The sequence below is a fragment of the Mobula hypostoma genome, chromosome 11 (genome assembly GCF_963921235.1).
Source record: "Mobula hypostoma chromosome 11, sMobHyp1.1, whole genome shotgun sequence".
Lineage (NCBI taxonomy): Eukaryota > Metazoa > Chordata > Chondrichthyes > Myliobatiformes > Myliobatidae > Mobula > Mobula hypostoma.
In genome coordinates, this window is record NC_086107.1 from 92,611,882 (window position 1) to 92,631,873 (window position 19,992).

Here is a 19,992-nt window from a genome sequence, read left to right on the forward strand (position 1 = left end):
GGCACAACATGCCACAAAAACATTCAACAATTATAAAGAAAAAATAATTATATCAAAATATGAAACATATAAGATTATTAAGAGCAACACACATCAAAGTTGCTGGTGAACGCAGCAGGCCAAGCAGCATCTCTAGGAAGAGGTGCAGTCGACGTTTCAGGCCGAGACCCTTCGTCAGGACTAACTGAAGGAAGAGTGAGTAAGGGATTTGAAAGTTGGAGGGGGAGGGGGAGATCCAAAATGATAGGAGAAGACAGGAGGGGGAGGGATGGAGCCAAGAGCTGGACAGGTGATAGGCAAAAGGGGATACGAGAGGATCATGGGACAGGAGGTCCGGGAAGAAAGACAAGCCGGGGGGGACCCAGAGGATGGGCAAGAGGTATATTCAGAGGGACAGAGGGAGAAAAAGGAGAGTGAGAGAAAGAATGTGTGCATAAAAATAAGTAACAGATGGGGCACGAGGGGGAGGTGGGGCCTTCTCTAACTTGCGCTAATGCCCCACCTCCCCCTCGAACCCCATCTGTTACTTATTTTTATGCACACATTCTTTCTCTCACTCTCCTTTTTCTCCCTCTGTCCCTCTGAATATACCTCTTGCCCATCCTCTGGGTACCCCCCCCGCTTGTCTTTCTTCCCGGACTTCCTGTCCCATGATCCTCTCGTATCCCCTTTTGCCAATCACCTGTCCAGCTCTTGGCTCCATCCCTCCCCCTCCTGTCTTCTCCTATCATTTTGGATCTCCCCCTCCCCCTCCAACTTTCAAATCCCTTACTCACTCTTCCTTCAGTTAGTCCTGACGAAGGGTCTCGGCCTGAAACGTCGACTGTACCTCTTCCTACAGATGCTGCTTGGCCTGCTGCGTTCACCAGCAACTTTGATGTGTGTTGCTTGAATTTCCAGCATCTGCAGAATTCCTGTTGTTTAAGATTATTAAGGGGTTGGACATGCTAGAGGCGGGAAACATGTTCCCGATGTTGGGGGAGTCCAGAACCAGAAGCCACAATTTGAGAATAAGGGGTAGGCCATTTAGAACGGAGTTGAGGAAAAACTTTTTCACCCAGACAGTTGTGGATCTGTGGAATGCTCTGCCTCAGAAGGCAGTGGAGGCCAATTCTCTGGATGCTTTCAAGAAAGAGTTAGATAGAGCTTTTAAGGATAGCGGAGTGAAGGGAGATGGGGAGAAGGCGGGAACGGGGTACTGATTGTGGATGATCAGCCATGATCACAGTGAATGGCGGTGCTGGCTTGAAGGGCCGAATGGTCTACTCCTGCACCTATTGTCTATTGTCTATTGTAAAATAAAGTTAAAGTACAGATATGGAATAAAATGCACATAATAAGCATTGTAAAAAGCAGTTTAAAATGTTTACAGTGCAGAGACGGGCGTAACAGATAGAGGGGTGTGGGATAACTAGAATGGTTGATCAGATTAACTGCCGGGAGGCGGGGGGGATACTTTTAAGATGGCATGAAGATTTTGTTTTAATAGTCCTATAGTGCTTTCCAGAAGGGAGCTTTCGGACAAGGTGGAGTGTGCAGTGGGTAGTGTGACCGTCAGCGCAAGTGTCCATTCTATCGTACCAGGCGACCAATTTAATCCAGAGTACAATTTCTGACAGGGACAGAGCTCCTGGTCTCCAGAACATCCTGTTAGTCATTGAAAGAAGGCAAAACAGGAGGTAGGGTGAGAGTTATGTTCCCTGCCAAAAGCAATTCCTTAATTGCTTTTAAGAGCTCAGAAATACTGCAAGGTGAAGTTTAAAAAAATATATATATATGTACATGGGAATGTAATTAAAATACATATAAATTAAAACAGATCTTTTTAATGTTTCCCTTCCATCACATCATCTTTAAAGTTGATAATAAATATTCCTTTAAACTTTGAACTTTTGGGTTCAGCGGAGAGGAGAAATGATTTGTTAGAGGAGACAGAAGAGGCACCAGGCTCAGGTCCTGAACGGGAGGAGGAGGAGGGGTGGAGGAAGAGATCGGATGAATGCAACAGAAGGGCTCGCCGGAGTGAGGCAGATTAGTGCGGAGCAGCAGGCAAGAGGGGTGGGGAGTGGAATTAATAAAGCAAATGGATTAAGACATCTACCAGGTAACCTGAGGCAGTGACAGCTGAGCTCTGATACCAGACGCAGGCTGACGGCGAATGGTGCCCTCCCATGATCGTCTCAGTCTGCTGAGGGGAAGATGAAAGAACATAGAGCATCACAGCACAGTGCAGGCCCTCAATCCATGATGTTGTGCCAAACCTTTAACCTATTCCAAGTCAATCTAACTATTTCCTCCCACATAACTCTCCATTTTTCTATCATCTCTGTGCCAACCTAAGCATTTCTTATATGCTCCTAATGCATCTGCCTCTACCATCTCCCCTGGCATGTTGTTCCACTCCTGTGTAAAAAAAACTTACCTTTGACATCCCTCCTAATACCTTAATAATCTAATGTCCCCCCCATACTTTCCTCTAGTCACCTTAAAATTATGCCCCGTGGTATTAGCTGTTCCTGCTCTTGGATAAAGACTTGGGCTGTCCATCTGATCTATGCCTCTTTTCATCTTGCACACCTCTATCGTCACCTCTCATCCTCCTTCGGTCCAAAGAGAAAAGCCCTAGCTTGCTCAACCCGTCCTCATAAAACATGCTCTCTAATCCAAGGGGGCATCCTGGTAAATCTCCTCTGCACACTCTCTGGAACTTCCACCTCCTTCTTAGAATGAGAAAACACAATCTTCCACGTGAGGTCTGGCCAGAGTTTTACCTCTCTGCTCCTACGACTAATGCAGCCCAGCACACCTCAAGCCTTCTTAGCAACCCTATCAATCTGCGCGGCACCTCTGAAGGATCTATGGACGTGGACCCTCTGTCCTTTCACACTGCGAGTAATCCTGTGTTCTGCCTTTAAGTTCAACCTTTATCTCAGGATCTACAGTCCTAACCCCTCTTGGTCAATCTCCCCTGCACCCTCCCTAAAGCTTCCACATCCTTTCTGTAATGAGGTGACGAGAACTGAACACAATATTCCACGTGTGGTCTGGCTGGAGATTTATGGAGCTGCAACATTACCTTGCCAAGTTATTTCACTGAAGGGTCACAGAATGTTCCTGGTACTGGGAGACAGAATCTTTGGCCGGGTCAGAGGACTGGTCCTCCTGATAGATCCCACTGGGAGCTGCTGCTCAGAGAGTAGCAGGTCTGTCTTGTAGATTCAAGGCCTGCTCCAGAAATCTGACTCTCTTACTTCTGGCACTGGGGAAAGTGCAGCAGCATCAAACGAGAAGTAAATTTATTATCAAGGTATAAATATATTACCATATACAACCTTGTGATTAATTTTCTTACAATGCCAGCAATTGGGAGATCGGGATTCAATTCCCACTGCTGTCTGTAAGGAAGTTGCACGTTCTCCCCATGACTGCATGAGTTTCCTTTGGGTGCTCTGGGTTCCCTCCCACTGCCAAAAGACGTACAATTTGGGTTAGGAAGTCCTGGGCATGTTATGTTGGTGCCGGAATCGTGGCGACACTTACTGGCTGTCTCCAGCGCAATCTCAGATTGTGTTGGTCGTTGATGCAAATGGTGCATTTCACTGTATGTTCCCATGTACACGTGACAAATAAAGCTCATCTAACCAATTTACAGTGGCCAGTCAACCCATCGTCCATCACGTCATTGGGATGTGGGTGGAAACCAGAGCACCTGGGGGAAACCCACACGGTATCGGAGAGAATTTGCAAACTTCACACACCAGCAGTGCCGGAGGCTGGAATCGAACCCAGGTCTGCAAGGGCTGTGCCAGCATGCTACTCCTAAAACGGTGACTACAAAGTGCTTTGGGATGCCCTGGGGAGGTGATGGGACCGGGCGAGTATGTTCAGTCAGTTCGACAGGCAGTGGGAGAGGGGAAAAAAATATTGCAACAGTGAAGATGTTCAGCTAAGAGTGTAGTCATCGAGAGCACTTTAGCTCAAAAGCAGGCCCTTCAGCCTATCTGACCCATGCCAACCCCATTCTGCTGCTTAGTCCAGGGGTTTCCAATCCTTTTATACCAATGAGCCTTACCATTAACCGAGGGGTCCATGGATCACAAGTTGTGAACCCCTGGCCTAGTCCCATCAACCCACACCTGGACCATACCCCTCCATACCCCTCCATACCCCTTCCATTCTTGTACTTATCCAAACTTCTCTTAAATGTCGAAATCAAACCTGCATCCACTACTTCTGCTGGCAGCTCGTCCCACACTCACACCGTCATCTGAGTGAAGAAGCTCCCCCACATTTTCCCTTAAATATTTCATCTTTCACCCTTAACCTATGACCTCTAGTTCTAGTCTCACCCAACGTCAGATACTCAATCTGTACCCCTCGTAATTTTGTATACCTCTATCAAATCTGCCCGCATTCCTCTGTGCTCCAAGGAATAAAGTCCAAACATATTCAACCTTTTTTTGTGGCACGTGGCCAAGTAGTTGTGGCATTGGACTAGCGATCCGAAGGTCGTGAGTTCAAGCCCCAGCCGAGGCAACATGTTGTGTCTTTGAGCAAGGCACTTAACCACACAATGCTCCAGTCCACCCAGCGGAAAATGAGTACTGGCAAAATGCTAGGGTTTAACCTCGTGATAGACTGGCGTCCTATCTGGGGGGTGGGGGGTGAATCTCGTACTCTCAGTCACTTCACGCCATGGAAACCGGCATGAGCACCGGCCTGATGGGCCTATAAGGCTCAGGACGGACTTTAACTTTTAACTGTTCAACCTTTAACTATAAATTAAATTCAGGCAACACACTTGTAAATTTTCTCTGCATTCTTTCAGTTTTGTGATATCTTTCCTGAATGAAAACAAAGACTTTCTGTGCCCCCCCCCGCCCCCAATCAGGCACGTAGTTGGTCAGCTGGAGGTTAGAGCGAGGGAGAACAATGCAGGAGTCTGTGACCTACCTCAATATGTATTCCAGGATGAAATCACTCAGCAGTGCGCCTGCTCCTTGATTTTGCTGAGCTCCTATACAGCCAGCAGCTACTGTGTGTGGGGAGGGAGCGAATACTACTCTGGTAGAAGGTGCCTCAGAGGGAGGGAGACAGAGTTGGAAGCCTTGTGGCAGGTGGCAGCGGGAGCCAGAAGGATCTCATTTAAAGAAAAGCTGGTCTACAAGATCCATAAAAACATGAGATTCTGCAGCTGCTGGAAATCCAGAGCGACACACGCACAAAATACTGGAGGAACTCAGCAGGCCAGGCAGCATCCTTGGAGAGGAACGAACAGTCGATGTTTCAGCCCCGAAATGTAGACTGTCGTAAGACTCACCTTCAAGAGTGTTGACATTTATAGTGGAACGTCAATGTATACAGACAGATCCAAGATGTCTGTTAAAACATCACAGCTGTAAGTCGTCCAGATATTGGTGATCTGAGTTTGGCGAGTCCAGGGCCAAAGTCTAGAGGTCGGGCACACAGAAGATGGCGTGTCCTGAGGTCAAGGCATCCCGTCCCGTTTTTTCCTTGCTGTTGTTGTGGTGTTTGTCTTGTATTTTGGCTGCATGTTGTTCTGCTGAACATTGTGGGCGTGCTATGTTGGTACCGGAAGCGTGACGACCCTTGTGGGCTGCCCCCAGCACGTCCTCGAACTGTGCTGGTCGTTGACGCTGTGATGCATTTCACCGTATGCTTTGACGTACATGTGATAAATAAATCTAATTTTGCTGCAGGGTTGCAAACATACCAATACTTACGGGAGGTCCCAGGTGACCACCTGGAGTGGATCAATATTTAGGAGAGTGATATTAAGTCAGTATTCATGGAGCTACGAGAGATTTTGCAGATACTGGGAATCCGGAATGCCACACACAGAATGCTGGAGGAACTCAGCAGGTCAGGCAGCATCTTGGAGGGAAATATACAGTCAACGTTTCAGGCTGAGACCTTTCATCAAGGACTGGAAAGGAAGGGGGAAAATGCCAGAATAAAAGACACAAAAGATTCTGCGGATGCTGGAAATCCGGAGCAACACACGCACAAAATGCTGGAGGAACTCAGCAGGTCAGGCAGCATCTATGGAGAGGCATTAACATTGTTTTGGGCTGAGACCTTTCATCAGGACTGGTAAGGAAGGGAGCAGAAGTCAAAATAGGGTAAAGGATGGTAAAGACTGCAAGCTGGCAGGTGATAGGTGAGACCAGGTGAAGGGGAAGGCGTGTGGAAAGGATGTGAGAAACTGGGAGGTGATAGGAGGAAGAGGAAGAAGGCTGAATAAGATGGAATCTGATTGGAGAGGACCGTGGAATGAAGGGAAGAAAGAGGGGAACAAGAGGGAAGGTGAAGGGCTGGTGAGGAGAAAGGTGTGTGGGTGGAGGAGAGGGATGAAGGATGAAGCTGGAAGGTGATAGGTGGAAGAGGTAAAGGACCAAAGAAGGAATCTGATTGGAGAGGAAATTGGATTATAGAATAAAGGGAAGGAGGTGGGGAACCAGAAGAGGGAAGGTGCAGTGATGGGCAGATTATGAGGATAAAGGATGGGGAAGAAAATGGGGTAATAAGGCCAGAGGGATAACGGAAGACCAAGAGGCAACATTGAGGCTTTAAGTCTGTCCCGAGCCTTTGTGGCCCATCAGGCCGGTGCTTATGCCAGTTTCTGTGCCGTGAAGCGACTGAGAGTAAAAGACTCCCCACCGCCGCCCCCCATAGGACTCCAGTCGATTGTGAGGTTAACCCCCAGCATTTGCCGGTACCCATTTTCAGCTGGGTGGACTGGAGCAGTGTGTGGTTAAGTGCCTTGCTGAAAGACACAACACGCTGCCTCGGCCAAGACTCGTACTCACGACCTTCAGATCGTGAGCCCAACGCCCTAACCACTTGGCCACGCACCACACTAACATTGGGACTTAGTCCTCCATTAACGTGTCAATCACGAAATGAGACCAGCACATCCACCTCCCCTCCTCCGCCTCTACACTCTTATGCTTGGGAACTTGCTGACGATTAAGATTAGCTTTATTTGTTGCATGGACATTAGAACATGCAGTGAAATGTGTCATTTACGTCAAATCAAATCAATGAGGATGTACTGGGGGCAGCCCACAAGTGTCGCCATGTTTCCGGCTCAAACGTAGCGTGCCAAGAATGTTGTCACCCTAACCATACGTCTTTGGAATGTGGGAGGACACCAGAGCACCCGGAGGAAACCCACGTGGTCACAGGGAGAACGCAGGAGTAGTGGGAATCAATCTCCAGTCGTACAGCTAGCGATGTAAAGCATTGCACCAGCCACTAAGCTGGAGTGTTGCACCGATGTGCCTGTAGCCCCAGTGAACATGGATACTTGGATACCTGGATCTGCTTGTAGCACGACGTTGAGGTTGCCTCCGTGCATACTGACTCCCTCCAGCGATCACTCCTGTAAATACTGATCCACTCCTGGCCACCGCACCCCAACCCCCCACCGACAAGACTGACTTAATACTCCCCCCACCAACAATACTGACTTAACGGCGTGATTCCACGCTAAGTATCACCAAGTCCAGACCACTGTAAAATTGATTCCCACCTGGACAGATACATGGTTAGGAAAGGTTTAGGGAGATATAGACCAAATGCAGGCAGATGGGGACTTACTCAAGTTGGCTAGTACTTGGCATGAATGTTAGGCTGAAGGGCCTGTCTCCATGCTGAATAATTCTAGAAACGTGACTCCATTCTAAAGCTGCAATAAGGGTCTCGGCCCAAATTGTCAACTGTTTATTCCCCTCCATAGATGCTGCCTGACCTGTTGCATTCCTCCAGTATTTTGTGTGTGTTACTTAGAAAACATTGTCACATCTACACTCCTGCAGCCAGTACTGACATAGAGCTGTGGCCCCCTGTAAGCTTTGACTAACATCTGGGATCTGTCTGTAAACACTGACCATCTGTTATTGCATTGTATACACTGACTAATATCTGGCGCTCAATAATTTCACCTTTTGGGGCCCACTGTGAGTACTGGCATGCATACACTCCCAGATTTGTCTAAATATTGATGTATATCTGGAACCCATCTCAAAATCTTGGAATGCATCCGGGAGCCATCTGCAAACACAGGCACACATCTGGGAGCCACCTGTAAATACATTCACACATCTGGGAGTTACCTGTAAATACAATCACACATCTGGTGCCACCTGTAAATACAATCACACATCTGGGTGTCACCTGTAAATACAATCACACAGCTGGTATCACCTGTAAATACAATCACACATCTGGGAACCACCTGTAAACACAATCACACATCTGGGTGTCGCCTGTAAATACAATCACACATCTGGGAGCCACCTGTAAATACAATCACACATCTGGTGTCACCTGTAAATACAATCACACATCTGGGAGCCACCTGTAAATACAATCACACATCTGGGTGTCACCTGTAAATACAATCACACATCTGGGTGTCACCTGTAAATCCAATCACACAGCTGGTATCACCTGTAAATCCAATCACACATCTGGTGTCACCTGTAAATACAATCACACATCTGGGTGTTACCTGTAAATACAATCACACATCTGGGAGACACCTCTGAACACTTGCCCATGTAGGAGCCATGTAAGATAACACGCCTGGGAGCCATTGGCAAGTATAGACACAGTTGGGAATCCCCCTCCTTCCCCTTCCTCCCCCTCCCTCCCTCTCCCTCCGTCTCCTCCTCCCCAATTCTATCCCTCTCTCCCCTTTCCCTGTCCTCTCTCCCCCTGTCTCCCCCTCCCCATTCTCCCTCTCTCTCCCCAACTCTCTCCTCTTCTTTCCCCTCTATCCCCTCCCCGCCCACTTCCTCTCCCTGCTCCCCACCCTCACATCGAGGTTCAGCAACCTGGGACACCAGGAGGGACCTCAGTTTACAACTGCTTGCTAAGTGATTTTCTCCGCAGTGCTGGACTCCCTCGGAACTGTACTAGAGGCATCCACCCAGTGATACGTGTCAGCTCGTCCGAGAGTTCTACAGCACTGGGCAGGTCCTTCAGTCCAACTCATGCATGCCAGGTCAGCCTACCTGACCTGAACTCATTTGGTCCATATCCACTTTTCCTAACCACGCCAGATTCAGATTTATTATTACAGGACTTCGAAACATACAGACATCCAAACAACCAATTTACCTCTATTTCTTCACCTATATCCTTGAGTAATTCAATCACACACAAGAGAAAATCTGTAGATGCTGGAAACCCAAGCAACACACACAAAGTGCTGCAGGAACTCAGCAGGCCAGGCAGCATCTATGGGAAAAAGTACAGTCGACGTTTCAGGCTGAGACCTGCTGAAAGTCCTCGGCACGAAACATCAACTGTACTTTTTTCCATAGATGCTGCCTGGCCTGCTGAGCTCCTCCAGCACTTTGTGTGTGATCCTCTAGTAATGGAGGGCCTAGATAGTATGGACGTGGAGAAGGTGCTTCCTAAAATGGGAGAGTTTAATATCAGAGGGCACAGCTTCAGAATAGATGGACAGAGATGAGGAGGAATTTCTTTAGGTGAATCTCTGGAATTCATTACCACAGATGGCTGTGGAGGCCAAGTCACTCGGTATATTTAAGGCAGAGTTTCTTGATTAGTAAAGGCAGTAAAGGTTACAGGGAGAAGGCAGGTGCAAGGAGTTGAGAGAGATAATAAATCAGCCATGATGGAATGGTGGAGCAGACTTGATGGGCTGAATGGCCTAATTCTGCTCCTGTATCTTGTGGTCTTATTAACTGCCCCAGATTCCATCACTCATTCACGAGCTGGGCGCCAAGTCCAGCAGCAATTAACCTCGCAACCGGCACACCTTTGGGCTGTTCTTCACTCGACTCCCCTCACTCCATCACTGAACTGTTCCCACAACCTGTGGGCTCACTTTCAAAGGACTCTCCATCTCATGTTCTTGGTATTTATTGCTTATTTATTTATTATTATTATTTCCTTTTTTTCTTTCATATTTGCACAGTTTGCTGTCATTTGCACATTGGTCGATGGTCCACGCAGTTGGGCGCAGTGTTTCATTGATTCTTTATGTTTCTTGGATTTGCCCGCAAGAAAACGAATCTCGGGGTGGCAAATGGTGACATGCATGTACTACGATAGTAAAGTTACTTTCCGAACTTTGAAATTCGTGGGAGGAAAGCGGAGCGCCCAAGGGAAGAGCAAACACTCACAAGGAGGATATGCAAACTCCACACTGGCAGAGTCAGAGGCTGGGGCTTCTGGAGTTGAAAGACAGAACAGCTATTGTGATTTGCCACTGTGGAGCCCCCATTACAGGACAGTATGTTTCCCCACTGATGTGATCACACACACTGAGGCAGAGATCAAACTTCAAAGTCAACAGTTCCATGGCTTTCTTTGTGTCATGGCTGTCTGTGGGAAGACAAATCTCAGGGTTGTATACTTCGATAATAAATGTACTTTGAATCTTTGAAATTTATGATCAATGTACATTTATCAACATATGTTACCCTGAGATTCATTTTCTTGCAGGCATTTACAGTAGAACAAGAAAAACTATAGAATCAATGAGAAACTATGTCTTATGGAAAGAGAGAGAGATGGAGAGGTGTAGACCTATTTTCAGCTAGCAATGGGATAATTTGTTCCTCGCACCGATTTTATAAATAGACTGTGCTGCATTGCAAATACTGACTGCTCCGTTCAGCTAAATCACAAAGGCCTGAGCTGCAAAGAAAAGGCTTAAGGTTTCTGTACATAAGAACGCCAAGGGAAATCAGACTGATTTGGCCAAATACAATGCAGAAACCGTTGCTGCACTTGAGTGAGCTAAGCCTGGTTCGGGTTTCTTCAGAGCAAGAGATTGAGAGGCAGCTGAGCTGATATTTAAGAAAGAAAGAGAGAGAGAGAGAGAAAAGAAACGGAACTGTTAAAAGCAATTAAAGTCTCCCTGCTTCAGTGAACTTCGGGGAGACAGCTCGGATTGTGTGCGAGTGGGCACAGGAGTGCAGAATGACTCCTGGCTCCTGGCTGCAGGAGATACATTAATCCCCACCACGGAAGGAGATGGGAAAGTAGGGAAAACATAAATCTGGGTGAAGATGTAAAGACAGAGGAAGGGTGAAAGGAGAGATTTCAGACAGATAATTTCCGAAAGGGTTTTCCGGCCGGTGGAGTATTTTGCTTGAGATGTGGTCAGTGTTGTAACGCCAGTTTATACACTGACTGTGTATACACTGGTTTATACACTGGTTGTGATGCCAACTTAGACATGCTGATTATCCCTCCCTGTTACGGTGGGGGGTGAGAAAAGAATATATGTAGACCAGCATGTCTCATTCAGAATAATACTCAGCCTGTGACTGCTGGGCAGGGCCATGGCATGAGGTCTCATTCGAAAGGTAGTGGTTTTGGATTTGTAGCCCTGCTTCTGAGCTGCATTGGAGCGTCAGACTCCACCTGGCATTAAATCCTCTAAGGGACATCTGACATCTACAGTGGCCTCAAATGGGAGCAAGGTGGCAACAGAATTTGGGAAGGAAGGGGCTGGTGAGCCTGGGTTCTGCTCTGATGGTGTGTGGCACGTAAGGTATGGGAAAGAATGGTGGCCTTAGGGTGTCTTTTGGAGGAGACCACAGAGAGGCAGAGTTAGTCCATTGAGTCTGTTCTGCCATTCCAATATGGCTGATTTATTCTCCCTCTCAACCCCGTCCACTGGCTCTCTGGTGTGTAGCATCCCCTCAGTTCTCACACCCCCTCAGTTTTGTGACACAGGTAGCACTCCCTCAGGTCTATGACAGAGTGTCGTCGCAGTCCCTCAGTTCTGTGTCACAGTGTATCACCACCACCCCCCCCCCCCCCGCCTCACTGGCCGGCTGGTGGCGCAGTGAGATCAGTGCCGGACTCCGGAGCAAAGGTTCCCGAGTTCGAATCCAGGTCGGGCCACCCCCGAGCGCGCTTTCCATCCGTGCCAGGTTGAGTGTCGAGCTAGCCACTCGGCCTCGTAAAAAATACAAGGGTAGAGTCAGGAACGTTCATAATGTGATTCGGTTAATCCCGTCACCACGTGCCAGCCAAGAATGGCTGAATGTCTGGTACGACATGCTTAAAAAACAACCCTCAGTTTTACGTCACAGTGTCCCACCTCTGTCAGTGTAGCACCCCCTCAGTTCTGTGTCACAGTGTAGAACCCATCCGTTCTGTGACACTGACTAGCAACCTCTCAGTTCTCTGTCAGTGTTGCATCCCCTCAGTTCTGCGTCATAGTGTAGCACCCCCTCTGTTCTGTGACATAGTGTAACACCACCCGCCCCCCCCCCACCAGTTCTGTGTCACAGTGTGGCACTCCAACTATTCTGCCCGGGAATGTCACCCTGCACGTTTTCCATGTGGATATCTGTGCACATTGTCTCCTTTCGCACAGTGTTTGTGTGTAGTTTCCCACTGATGCTGTTACATTTCTCTGTTCTACAGTGAATGCTTTAAGAAAATTGATTTCAAGGTAGTATCTGGTGACATATAGGTACTTGGATAATAAATTTACTTCTGTTCAATTAATAAAATAATCTTGCATTAAAGTAATGACTTACTTTACTAATACATTAATGTACAACTTTAATTACTTGAATCAAAGTAATGCACTACTCAGTAATGTATTCACTATAATAAAATAATCTTGAATGAAAGTGATGTATTGTCCCAATAACAGAAGTCCACTGGGTCAGGAATTTGTCGCTGTTACATACCCTGGCTGATAAGTGACTCTGGACACATAAAGAGCAGTGCAGTTATGTGGTGGTTCATATTAATGCTTTGCACACCAGGGATTGAAATCTCGATCCCACCGCAGTCTGTACTTTCTCTCTGTGCCCACGTGGGTTTCCTCCCGGTGTCTGGCCTTCCTTCCGCGTCCCAAAGACGTACAGTTCGGGTTAGTAAGCTGTGGGCGTGCTTCGTTAGCAGTGGAAGAGCGGTCACTCTTGTGGGCTGCTCACAGCGCAGTCTTCGGACTGCGTTGGTTATTGACGCAAGTGACACGTGTCACTGTGTGTTTCAGTGTGCGTGTGTTGAATAAGGCCAGTTTTTAAAAACCGTGAATGGTTCACTGCTAGAGCAGCAGTCTCGTGGCTCAACATTTAACAATTATAAAGAACAAGTAAAAATAAACTGAGAGATTAAAGGACAAATTTGGAATAAAATGTGTACAAATACTGTACATAAATATCAGCATGTATTACAGTGTAAACAGTATTGTAAAAAGTGGTTTAAAGTATTTACAGTGCAGTGACTGAGGTAATAGATAGAGGGGGGTGGGGGGTTAATGAGAATGGTTGATCAGATTAACTTCCTGGGGGAAGGAATTTAAGATGCCATGAAACCTCATATCGTCCAGGTATCCTGCCCTCATAATACCCAGGTATTATACCCTCACATCACCCTGATGATCTGCGCTTCCCTCTTCAAGCATCTTTGGCATTGTGATTACCACAGTCCCCTTTCCCCTCAGTGCATCTTTGAGTCCAACCATTCACTGTAAAGATTAAGTTAGCATTGTTTGTCACATCAAAACATCAAATAACAGTGATATGCATCACTTGCGCCAACGACCAACACAATCCAAGAAGGTGTTGGGGGGGGGGCACAGCTTGCAAGTGTTGGCAAGCTAGCATGCCCACAACTTACTAAGTCTAGCCTGCACATCTTTGGAAGGAGGGAGGAAAGCAGAGCACACAGAGAAAAGCAATGTGACCACTGTAAGAACGTACCAAATCCTTACAGACAGCGGGCAGGAATTGAATGCCGATCACCGGTGTTGTAAAGCATTACATTAACCACTAAGCTATGGTTCTGCCCTATCTGTCTATGCAGCCATCTTTAAGCACTCTTAGTTCTTGTGTACATCAAGGACCACTGTTAGTGGCCAAACATTCACTGTTTACATCTTGTCTTTATTTGACCTTTGAAAATGCATCATTTGGCACTTACCATGATTAAATTTCATCTTCTAATGTTTTGCCAAGATTAAGATTGCAAATTGGGGGGGGGGGGGAATGAATCAAAATCATAAACACAAGAGGTTCTGCAGTTTTCTGGAAATCCAGAGCAACACAATAAATTGCTGGAGGAACTCAGCAGGTCATGCGGCATCTGCGGAGGGGAGTGAAGAGCTGGTGTTCCAAGCAGAAGCCGGGATAAGAAGGTGCTGGGAGTGCAAGCTGGCAGATGATAGGTGAGGCCAGGGGAGAGGGAAGGTGGGTGGATGGTGGATGGGGATGGAGTGAGAAGCTGGGAGGTGATAGGTCGAAGGGCTGAAGAGGAAGGAATCTGATAGGAGAGGAGAGTGGACCATGGGAGAAAGGGAAGAAGGAGGGTCTCCACAGGGAGGTGATGGGCAGGTGCCTGTAAAAAAAAATCTCAGAATCTCATACATACTTCAATAATGTTCGCATTGATCTTTCCTTTGAAATTTGAGAAGGGGTAAGATGGGAGCCAGAATGTGGAATAGGAAAAGAGAGAGTGGGGAGGAAGAAGAAATTCCCAGAAGCTAGAGAAATCGATGCTTATGCCATCAGGCTGGAGGCTACCCAAACGGATATGAGGTATTGTTCTGCCAACTCGAGGATGGCCTCATTGTGGCAGTAGAGAAGGCCACGGCCAACATGTCAGAATGGGAGTGCAGAGGAGATTAAAATAGTGTCACAAATTTACGGAAGGAAGCAGATCCTCTGGCTACTGTGGCTCATTACAGCAATCCCCACATTCCCACCGCGTCTCCCAACTCCCCCCTCCTGTTTTGCCACTCACCCTGTGGCCAATTAACCCACCAAACCTCTACTGCTGGAATGGGATTGGGAAGTAGAATTAAAATGGATGGTCGTTGGGATCCTCAGGCTCGGAAATGAATGCTTGGGAATGGCTGAGCTGTGCTAGAATCCCTGCTAACCTGCACAGACAAAGAGTTAACGTGAAGTGAGCGACTTTGTTATTTTAAAACTGGAATGGGGTATATTTTCTTTTTATTTAGAGATACAGGTTGGTGCAGGCATAGGTTAATTTGTCACTCCTGCTTTCTTCATATTTGCCCTTACGTGCTGGGTGTTTCCCTGGCTACTCTAGTTGCCTCCCATATCCCAAAGAATAGTAACGGTTAGTGAATCGTGGGCACGCTATGTTGGCAAGTCAGTGCAATTATGAAGAAAGCACGGCAGCACTTCGACTTCCTTAGGACTCTGCAAAGATTTGGCATGACATCTAAAACTTTGGCAAACTTCTACTGAGGTGTCGCGGAGAGTATATTGACTGTCATAGCCTGGTATGGAAACACCAATGCCTTTAAATGGAAAATCCGACAAAAAGTAGGATAAGATGATCAGAGGCACTGATCATATGGATAATCAGAGGCTTTTTTCCCAGGGCTGAGATGGCTAGCACAAGAGGGCACAGTTTTAAGGTGCTTGGAAGCAGGTACAGAGGAGATGTCAGGGGTAAGTTTTTTACGCAGAGAGTGGTGAGTGTGTCAAATGGGCTGCCAGCGACGGTGGTGGAGGCGGATACGATAGGGTCTTTTAAGAGGCTCCTGGACAGGTACATGGAGCTCAGAAAAATAGAGGGCTGCGGGTAACCCTAGGTAATTTCTCAGGTAAGGACATGTTTGGCACAGCTTTGTGGGCCGAAGGGCCTGTATTGTGCTGCAGGTTTTCTATGTTTTCTAAGTTTCTAAGTAGTGGATACAGCCCAGTCCATCACGGGTAAAGCCCTCCCCATTACTGAGCACATTTACACAAAACGTTTTTGCAGGAAAGCAGCATCCATCATCAGAGACCCCCACCACCCAGGACATTATCTCTTCTTGCTGTAGCCATCAGGAAAAAGGTACAGGAGCCTCAGGACTCACACCATCCGGTTGAGGAACAGTTATCAGGCTCCTGAACCAAAGGGGATAACTTCACTTGCCCCATCATTGAAATGTTCCCACAATCTAAGGACTCACTTTCAAGGATTCTTCATTTCATGTTTTAGTTATGTATTGCTTAATTATTTGTTATTATTATTTCTTTCTTTTTGTATTTGCAGTTTGTTGTCTTGACACACTGTTTGAACACCCAAGTTGGTGCAGTCTTTCATTGATTCTATCATGGCTGTCATTCCTTCATGGATTTATTGATTATGCCCACAAAGAAAAGAATCTCAGGGTTGTATATGGTGGCATAGATGTACTTTGATAATAGACTTTACTTTGAACTTTGAGCTTTGAACATGATACAAACTCCTCACGGACAAGACGGGAATTGAATCCTGATCGCTGCGGCTCCAATGAGGTTATGCTAACTGTTGTGCTACCGTGCTGGGGTCATCCCACAAGTGTCACCTTATTCTGGCTGCCAATATAGCATGCCGCCAAGTTACGAGCCCTTACTAATCAGTGCGTCTTTGGACTGTGGGAGGAAACCGGGGCTCCTGGAGGAAACCTGCACGCTCACAGGGAGAACGTGCGAGCTCCTTACAGTAAGCAGCAGGGATTGAACCTCTGTTGCTGGCACTGTGAGTCATTATGTTAGCTGCTACACTACTGTGCCACACTGCCACGCAAAGAGAGGATTAACAGACTGAACTAGAAATTAGAAAGGCACAGAGAGGAGGGACAATGTAAGCAAAGGAGAAAAAGGGAGAATGAGCACATCATAATAAATGGTCACCCATTTCATAGAGCGAGGAAAAGGACCTTTTTCTCCTGGGGGTTGTGAGTTTTCAGTAGTTATGGGGGCCAGAACTGAATATATTCAAGGTGGAGATGTAGAAATCGGTCTGCCAATTATTCCACGGTGATGAGGACAGGAGCAAAGTACAGATGGGGCCAAGGTTCGAGCAGGCATCAACTTACTGAATGTTGGGAGAGACTCAAGGGGATGAAAGGTCAACATTTCTTGCTCTGAGAGAGGACGGAAAGGAAGATGAGGGTGAAAGAAGGAAGGGTAAGAAGGGAAATGGAGGTTAAAAGGGTTGAGAGAGAGATAGGGAGGTGGACGGGAAGAGAAGGGAGAGGGAAGGACATGGCAGTGGTTGGAGATTGCAGACAGCGAGATGTTGGGAAGTAGAGGTCTAAGCGTTGGGGAGGGGAGGGAGAGTTGGAATCAGAATCATTGGAATATGTCATAAAATTTGTTGTTATGCAGCAGCAGTACAACGCAATATGTAATAAAATCTGTAAATTACTGTAAGAAATATAAATATACTAAAGAAGTTAAGTAAGTTGTGCAAAATGAGAGGAAAAAGGTAGTGATGTTGTGTCCATGGGTTAAATGTCCATTCAGAAATCTGCTGTTAGAGGGGAAGAAGTTATTCCTAAATCATTGAGTGTTTGCCTTCAGGCTTCAGAGAGACGGGAGGAAAGCGAGAGGAATGGAGGGAGGTGGAGAAGGAAGGATAAAGGAAGAGGATATAAAAGGGTGGGGAGAAGGGGAGAGAGGGATAGAGAAGTGGAGGGGTAAGAGAGGTAAAGTGGATAGAGATGGCAGAAAGTAAGGTGTTGTGGGGAGGAGAGGAGAGAGAGAAGACGGAAAGAAGACTCCTAGATAGGCACATGGATGATAGAGAAAGAGAGGGCTAGGTAGGAGAGAAGTGTTGGATTGATCTTGGAGTAGGTTAATAGAATGACAGAACATTGTGGGCTGAAGGGTATGTACAGTGCTGTACAGCCCTGTGTTCTAAAAACTGCGAAGACAGAAAAGCGGAAGCGGGAGGGAAAGCTGGGGGAGGGGGGGGCACAGATGTACACGCTCCGTGGAAGAGTCAAGCTCATGGCAAGTTTCCTGGGCCTCCTTCTCAGCTCATCATTCCCCGTTAAGTGTGTTCCTTTCCTGTCACTCTCAGCTCAGAGAATTGGCTTTGTCTGTCTCGTTACTTTTGGACGTTCTGCATAAATGCTGTGTGCAGGTGGGTGGAGATATATTTGGGAGCTCAGTGTTATGTGACAATGATGCAGCCAATGAGAGAGGTATCCTCCCTCCACACTGCTCCTCATGAGTTTCACTTTGCCTTGCAGCCTGAGAAGTAGAGCACCAACCTTCAGAATGACTTCTAACTGCGAGAGAGATTTGCCATCCCTCTAAGTATGCCATTTCTTCCATGAGAAATCAATGGAAACAGAAATTAAAGGGAGTCTGGCCAGAGATTTCGGAATTATTGATGCCTCCTCCACTGTAAGCAGTGCTCAATGTCTCTGCTCTTTCTCTTCCGAGGGGGTGGAATAGGAAAAGCAGCAGGGTTTCATACTGCCGTGTCGTTGCCATTGTTCCAGCTTTGACAAGACCATGAGAAGGGCCTGGACTGGCCAGTCCACAGCAACAACGTTCCCCAGATCTGCAGGATAAAGAGGGGCTGCTCCTGACTCCTCACCCAGCCACCAAACCCTCTCACCAGGAACACCAAACCGAGCACGAAATCTGACGGAACGAAGGGTGGATGACTCCCAGCCCAGTCCGCGTCCGGGCTTGGTGGCGGAACATTTTGGGTCTCGTTCACCGGCACGCGGCTTGCCCGAAGTCCCGGAAGAATTATACCAGAATCCAGATCCAACGAGGTGCCTCCTCTCCTAAGTGGAAGATCACGGACTCACTAGCTGAGGATCAAGGGTTGGGATTCACCCAGCAAGGTCCGCCTCTCTCAGTCCAGGCTTTCGGAAGGCCTGACGAGGACAGTCCTCTTGCCCCTTGTTAGAGTTCGGGGTAGCCTCCGAGTTGACTTTTCACCGGGATTCTAGGCCCAGCTCCCTGCCCTTGCCGCCTGCCCGCCCGCCGCCTGTGTGATGCTGTGCCGAGATGTCGGGCGATGGGGAGGAAGAGCTGTGCCGCAACGCGCTGGCGCTGGTCAATGAACTCTGCTTCAGCATCCGGGGCAATCACAACAATGAGAAGTGCATCGAGTTCTCCTACCTCCTCCGGGACCGGGACCGCACACGCCACATCGAGACAGGTAATGTCACCCATCGCCTCCCAGTACCCCCCTCCCTGTCACCATCCCCACCCCCACTCCCCCCACCCGGCCTCTCACCACACGGGACAGAGGCCATTCTGCCCGTTGTGCCTGTGATAGCCCTTGGAAGGCCTGAATGACTGACACCATCCTTTGCTTTATTGTCAGTTTTTTCAGGGATAGATGGGGGTGGGAGATCGGGTGGTATTTACACATATACAGTACATTGAACTGAAGGGTAGGGCAGGGGTAAGGTGTGTGCAGGGGAATCAGGATCAAAATTAGGTTATTATCACTGACATATGCTGTGACACTTGTGTTTTTTTGTCGCAGCAGTACACTGTTACACTTAAAATGTACTATAAATTACAATAAGAAATATATATATATAAAATAATCCATATGAAAGATATGTATATGTTTATATCTGTAAAATGTGTGTAGGGTGTATACATATGTATATACTGTGTGTGTATGTGTATATATAAGTAGTGCAGGCAAAAGGAGATAAAGAAAACTTAGTGAGGTTGTGTTCATGGGTTCATTGTCCAGTCAGGAATCTGATGTCAGAGAGGATGAAGCTGTTCCTGGAGTGTTGTGCGTGAGTCTTCAGCCTCCTGTACCTCCGCCCTGAGGGGAGTAATGGGGGGGGGCATGTCCTGGGTGGTGGGTGTCCTTAATAATGGAAGTGGTCTTCCCGAGGAATCGCCTTTTGAAGGCGTCCTGGATGATGGGGAGGCTGGTGCCCATGATGGAGCTGGCTGAGTTGACAACTCTCTGCAGCCTTCTCTGATCTTGTGCAGAGGCCACTCCAACGCAGACGGTGATGCAACCACTCAGAATGCTTCCCACAGAACGTCTGTGGAGATTTTCTGGAGCCTTTGGTGACATAGCAGATCTCCTCAAGCCCATAAGGCTCCTCAAAGTCAGTGGTCCTCTGCGGCTGTACCCCATCCACTTGAAGGTTCAATGTGTCCTGCATTCAGAGATGCTCTTCTGCCCACCACTGTTGTAATCTGTGGTTATTAGAGTTATTGTCACCTTCTTGTC

The 19,992-nt window shown here is 47.5% G+C and overlaps 1 protein-coding gene across 1 annotated transcript in view; it reads left to right on the forward strand.

Moving 5' to 3' along the window:
* syt3 (synaptotagmin III) overlaps positions 1-19,992 on the forward strand; it is a 146,292-nt gene that overhangs the window by 32,808 nt on the left and 93,492 nt on the right. The window contains exon 2 of the mRNA XM_063062532.1: positions 18,014-18,942. Coding sequence (XP_062918602.1) covers positions 18,789-18,942 — 154 coding nt within the window. The 5' untranslated portion in view covers positions 18,014-18,788. The remainder of the gene's footprint in view (positions 1-18,013; positions 18,943-19,992) is intronic.